Source organism: Mercenaria mercenaria, unplaced genomic scaffold (genome assembly GCF_021730395.1).
Source record: "Mercenaria mercenaria strain notata unplaced genomic scaffold, MADL_Memer_1 contig_3254, whole genome shotgun sequence".
Taxonomy (NCBI): Eukaryota; Metazoa; Mollusca; class Bivalvia; order Venerida; family Veneridae; genus Mercenaria; species Mercenaria mercenaria.
In genome coordinates, this window is record NW_026461376.1 from 45,640 (window position 1) to 51,639 (window position 6,000).

Here is a 6,000-nt window from a genome sequence, read left to right on the forward strand (position 1 = left end):
GAATAAAACTGACGAATAAGTTTTCTCTGATAAACAGTTACATCTTATACCTTCTGCTAATAGTCATTATAAAAGAACATTTAATAGATAATGAAACATAAACAACATTATTTTCTTGAATGTGCAGATGTCCCTGGACGTGATATACTAAGTATCGCTCACCACAAATAATTTCAGGTAGCAAAACATTGCCCAGCAACACTTATTTGCCCTTCTCAACATATTTGAGAATTTCGGAGATTTTTGTGTTACAAAACGATTTTCCTTAGTTTGACAAATATTACTATTTTTTCAATTCCCCATTTGGTGCCTCAATCCGCACCTTGTTTTTCGTGCGTTTCCGTAAAAGACGCGGAAACATACGAAGATAACGGTAGGTTTGCGGGTTTTTTTGGTTGCGGAAGAAATTGGATTTACAAATGGAATTATAAATGTTTTAAGGAAATTTACAGCTAGTTTCGAGTTTCTCGAGTAAGAACTTGGATTGTAGTAAAGGAGAACTGAAGTAAAACTTGCTAATTCGTTTAATCTTCTATCTCAGCTGTTCAGCCTCGGGTCACGTGTACTTTTAGCCTGAACACGGAAGTAGAGTGAATATGTCATGATGTGCCAAAGAAGTACTGCAGTAGCTCTTTGGATGTTCATATAACGTGGAAATTTAGGAAAAATCAAGTGTTAGATGTCAGGTCATCTAAGTGCTATCAGATGATGTTATTCAACATGCTGTGGCTGCATTGAACTAGAAGTCATTTCAGGAACAGAATCCAGGAATCATAAGAGAAATGTAGGTATTTCAGAATATGGCAGATGTTTTAAAGTATTCCTTTTCAAAGAGTGGTTCAATAGCTATTCACAGCTAATATTTAAATGTTTAAACCCGAATATAAACTTAGCTATTCATAGCTAACACCCGAATATAAACTTAGCTATTCATAGGTAATATTTAAATGATAACACCCAACTATAAATAATGAGAGTGTCAGTGTCCAGACATCCGTTAACTGGAAGTTTAACCTGTGTTCTAGACGTCCAGTAACCGGACACAGCCTGATCTATAGGGTTTTTTTAACCGACCGATAACAAATTTATTGATGACTTTTGTATTGTTCTGTTAGATATTTTACTATAATTAAAATTAATTTAGATAGTAATGTGATACGTTCATCTAACCAATATATGTGTAAAAATGGTGCTGCTCACAAATTTCTGTCATTGATTAAAAGCGTTCCATTTGTGCTGTTGTTGTTTTAATGTTATGTCGAGAAAATTTGACAAATACATGGTTCAGAATAATGTAAAGTTTGATGCCAATCCCTCTGAAATTTGATTAATTTTATAGAATGTCTATGTACTTCAGTCGCATTTAAAAGTAATTTTGGAAAAATATACTTTGTGTGGTCTTTGAAATAAAAAAAATCTTTTTATATTTAATTGCAGTTATGTATAGCCAATGATGATGATACCTGCTGGCCAATCACTGCCGAAGAATAACCTATTCACAGAGCTATGGCACCTTTCACACATATGGAATGGAACATTTTTGCCAAGATGCTAGATGACCTCTGACACCGAGAATATGGCACCTTTCACACACATGGTGTTCTGGGACTTGGATCAACTCAGTGACTAAACGAGAGATGCGCCTTTACTCTTTTATTTCTCTAGTTATAGCGATTCTCTGCAAATAAAAACATACAAACAACATTCATACAACGCTCACCAATTATTCATATACTCATATAAACAACAGATGTACTTTTGAACATACTTCACATCAACAAAGCTTGCACTATCCAATCATGCAGAAAATTAAACTCAGTCTATATATTCATTTTATGTTATTTAACAAATTCGATATCATAACTTCGAGTTCAATAATTACGCTTTAAATAAATTAACAGTATTTAGTTACCGAATTTGGTCTCTTACTCATCAAGTCTCATCAGAATAATTTATGTCCACAGTTAACGTTCAGTTCAGTTAACGTTTCAAAGTCTGGGCGGAAGTATAAACAACTTTGACGTTGACGTCAATGAACGCCGCAAATTATCACGTGGCTGAAGACGCCAAACAGACGTCAAATAAATATCGTCAGATACAACAAATATTAGAAACTACATTTATGTTTCTAACAGTCCCCACTATGAAATTACATACATTTCATAACAAGTAAACTTTTCAAAAAATTACACTTCCATGCTTTATCAATAATCAATAATTCTTAAGTTGATGACATATTTCACGTAATTAGTTAATCTATGCAAGGTGCACGAAATCTAACCAAAAAACAATTATCTACGCTTCATAAAGACAATTCCTAAGTAGCGCATTTATAACAATTTGTACAACAAAACTTGGCTCTTACTTGTTTGTTATAATTATTATTTAGCTTCGAAAAAAGTTAGGATCAAATTTACATTGAAGCCTCAAGAAGACACAGTTTAGTAACTGGCCTAATTAATTGACCTGATTTAGTTCTGATCACACAGCTTCTAACTAGGCCATCTCTACCAAGATTCACGTCAACCACTCGGGCTAGTGGCCACTGTCCTCTGGGAACGTTGTCAACGGCAACAAGAACTACATCATCTTTCTTCAGGTTTACAGTTTTACGTTGCCATTTCTGACGTTTCTGAAGTAGTGGTAAGTATTCTCTCAACCATCGTTTCCAAAATACATCTGCGAGATACTGCACTTGTCTCCACCACCGTTTGCGTATATATCTTGCTTCTTAAAGATACCAACAGGTAAGCACTGGTTTGATTTCATTAGCAGTAGCATACTCGGCGTTAATGCTGGTGGGTCTCTGGGATCACTGCTAACGGGTGTCAAAGGTCTGTCATTTAGTATTTTCTCTGTTTCAGCCATTAATGTAAGCAGCTGCTCGTCGTTAAGTAGTTGTTCTCGAACGAGAGATTTCAATATAACTCTAGCAGAACGAATTAAACGTTCCCATGCTCCTCCCATATGGCTTGCGTTCGGAGGGTTGAAATGCCATTCAATGTCGTTCTGAGCAAAAAATCCACTGAGTTTGGACTGGTTCCATAGCTGCAATGATTTTCGTAGTTCCGTTTCACCTCCAACAAGATTGGTTCCATTATCACTGAAGACTTTCCGTGGGCGTCCACGTCGACTTTGAAAGCGTTGAAAGGCAGATATGAAGGAATCAGTAGATAGACTGTGAGCAATTTCAAAATGTACCGCACGCGACGTTAGGCACGTGAAAATACAACCATAACGCTTTTCTCGTGCCTGAGCTGTCTTCACAATAAATGGTCCGAAATAATCGATTCCAATATGGGAAAATGGTGGCATATCCGGTGTCGTCTGCTCGTCAAGCAAGGGCGCCATCTGTTGGGTCATTAACGGTGTATGTTGTCGTCTGCATGGGATGCAACCTCTCAAAATACTCTTCACTGCGCTAGGTCCGTGTAGAATCCAATATGTCTCACGTGACATAGAAAGTACATGCTCTTTTCCAACGTGACCATTATGTTCGTGGATATGTTTTATTATTAGTTTTGTTACATGGTGTTTGCTAGGTAGTACGACTGGATATTTGCTTGGATATTCGCATTGTAAGCGTCCTTGTACTCTGATCAGGTCATGGTGTATAATCGGGTTCAAAGATGCTAAACAACTGTCTTTTCTTACAGAATTCCCATTTTGTAGACATATTCTCTCATCGGTAAACGACGTACGTTGAACCAACGCTAATATGGTATGTTCCGCCATGTTGAGTTCATTGGTGCTTAAGTCACCTTCACTCAGTCCCAAGGTGTGGTTTAAGTGTTTACGTCTGCAGTATGCCTTATATCTTAGTAACCAAGCAACGGCCCTTCTCAGCTTCGTCCAACTGGAGTATCTATCTATTATACTTTGAATGGATTCAACTGCACTAGTTGTGTTGACGACAACCTCTTTTTTTCAGCTCAGTGTCGTCGTCGTCTAATTCAGGTTTAGTTAGGTGGCTTGGCCAATGGCTTTCATCTTTTTGAAGGAATTCAGGTCCATGCATCCAAAATTTCATTGTCTTAAAATCACTGGCACGCATTCCTCTAGAAGCGACGTCTGCTGGATTGGAAGCCGTATCTACGTTTCTCCATTGGTCTCGTGACGTCACATCATGAATTTCACTTACCCTATTTCCAACAAAGGTTTTGAATCTCCGGGTTTTGTTTTTAATATATCCAAGGACAATCATAGAATCTGTCCAGAATGTCACACTGTCAATGTTTATTTCTAGTTCGTCTGCTACTAGCGTATAAAGCCGGGAAGCGACAACTGCTCCTGAAAGTTCAAGTCTTGGAATAGATGTCTGTTTTATTGGTGCTAGTCGTGATTTTCCTGCAACCAGAGAGCATGAAATCAGGTTCTTTTCATCTTTTAATCTCAAGTACACGCATGCGCCGTAGCCAAGTTGAGAACCGTCGCAGAATACATGTAGCTGGGCGTTCTTTAAAGTTCCAAAGTCCTGTGATTTAAAACATCTTCTCACAGAGACAGCTTCTAAATATGGAAGAGTATCTAACCATTGTTTCCACCCGTACGTATCCTTTTCAGGGATAGGATCGTCCCGTGAAAGCTTCTGTCTACATAGGTTTTGTACTATAGCCTTTGCGCGTAGAGTTACTGGTGCTACCAGTCCAAGGGGATCAAATATGGAACTGACGATAGAAAGGATGCCGCGCCTTGTTATTGGTTTTTCACTTACTTTCACTTTAAATTTGAGTTAATCTTTTTCTACATTCCACTGAACACCGAGGGCACGATCTACTGGCAAACTGTCACTTTTGCTAAGATTCATTATAGATGGCGCTCGTTCTGACTCTGGGATAGATTCAACGACATCTCTCTTATTGCTGAGCCATTTCGTCAGACGAAATCCTCCTCTCCTTAACAATGACTATAAGTCTGCGGCTAACTCGATTGCTTTCTCATCAGAAGAAACTGATTTTAAGCAGTCGTCAACGTAAAAGTTCCTTTTAACGGTGTTGACTACCTCTGGTTTATACATATGTGCGTTATCCGACGCTGTTCGTATTAATGCATATGCTGTGCAACTTGGGGATGAGGTCGCGCCAAATAGGTGTACCAGCATCTTATAGCATCTAGGTTGTTGAGTCATGTCCCCTTCAGGCCACCATAGAAACCGTAGGGTATCACAATCTAAATCTTCGACACGGACCTGATGAAACATAGCCTCGATGTCGGCTGCTATAGCAACGGGCTCTTGACGAAATCTAATTAAAACGCCAACCAAGCTGTTCATAAAGTCGGGTCCCTGTAGAAGTTGACTATTTAGGGAAATTCCTTTGTATTTGGCGGCACAGTCAAATACAACTCTCACTTTTCCGGGCTTATTAGGATTCGTCACAGGATGATGGGGTAAGTACCACACGCGGTTACTATCAGATTCAATGTGTGTTACTTCCTGTGCATGTCCTTTCTGGATATAGTCAGTTACTGATGCTGTGTACATTTTATGCAGCTCTTGATCTCGTGCTAACTTCCTCTTCAAATGTTCGAGTCGCGCATGCGCAAGAGTCAAGTTGTTAGGCATTACTGCTTTCTCGTCACGCCATGGTAATTTCAGTTTGTAATGTCCATTTTCATATCTCAACAAAGAGTTCATAGTGTTTAAAGCTTTCTTGTCTTCTAGAGACATTGAATTTCTTTCTACTTTCACTTTGTCATCAAAGTCCGTAGTCCACATTTTCTCAAGTTGTTGTTGTAACAATACATCAGCTGACTGCTGAAAATTTACATTAGCTGATTTCTGTGTTGTAGTGTCTGTAACAGGTCCACGCACTGCCCAGCCTAGTTGAGTTTTAATGGCGTAGGGTTGATCATGGCGGCCTGAACGCACTTCTAAGGGTATATGTGCCTGTGGTGCAACTGTTCCAATAAGAAGCATCACAGAGCTAGAGTCGATTTCAGGGATTTCTATCTTAGATAAATATGGTAGATCTCTGATGTCAGCGTTTCTCGCAGCAGATC

The 6,000-nt window shown here is 38.8% G+C and overlaps 3 protein-coding genes across 3 annotated transcripts; all 3 read right to left on the bottom strand.

Annotated features, from left to right (window-relative positions):
* Positions 1-1,638: 1,638 nt before the first annotated feature.
* On the bottom strand, positions 1,639-5,975 carry LOC128552879 (uncharacterized). The gene is made up of 2 exons (XM_053533950.1): positions 1,913-5,975; positions 1,639-1,678 (listed from the first exon to the last, which is right to left on the bottom strand). The coding sequence occupies exon 1, from the start codon at positions 5,915-5,917 to the stop codon at positions 4,907-4,909; it is 1,011 nt and encodes a 336-aa protein (XP_053389925.1). The 5' UTR covers positions 5,918-5,975; the 3' UTR covers positions 1,639-1,678; positions 1,913-4,906.
* LOC128552877 (uncharacterized) lies at positions 2,656-3,735 on the bottom strand. The gene has a single exon (XM_053533948.1). It carries the CDS (start codon positions 3,733-3,735, stop codon positions 2,656-2,658), a length of 1,080 nt encoding a protein of 359 aa, XP_053389923.1.
* LOC128552878 (uncharacterized) lies at positions 3,899-4,807 on the bottom strand. The gene is made up of 2 exons (XM_053533949.1): positions 4,748-4,807; positions 3,899-4,474 (listed from the first exon to the last, which is right to left on the bottom strand). The coding sequence occupies exons 1-2, from the start codon at positions 4,805-4,807 to the stop codon at positions 3,899-3,901; spliced, it is 636 nt and encodes a 211-aa protein (XP_053389924.1).
* Positions 5,976-6,000: the final 25 nt, after the last annotated feature.

Coding starts and splice junctions, on each gene's coding strand:
- LOC128552877 (XM_053533948.1), bottom strand. CDS start 3,735: ATGGCGGAACATACCATATTAGCGTTGGTTCAACGTACGTCGTTTACC.
- LOC128552878 (XM_053533949.1), bottom strand. CDS start 4,807: ATGAATCTTAGCAAAAGTGACAGTTTGCCAGTAGATCGTGCCCTCGGT. Junction 4,475..4,747: donor CCCTCGGTGTTCAGTGGAAT/GTAGAAAAAGAT, acceptor TTTAAATCACAG/GACTTTGGAACTTTAAAGAA.
- LOC128552879 (XM_053533950.1), bottom strand. CDS start 5,917: ATGCTTCTTATTGGAACAGTTGCACCACAGGCACATATACCCTTAGAA.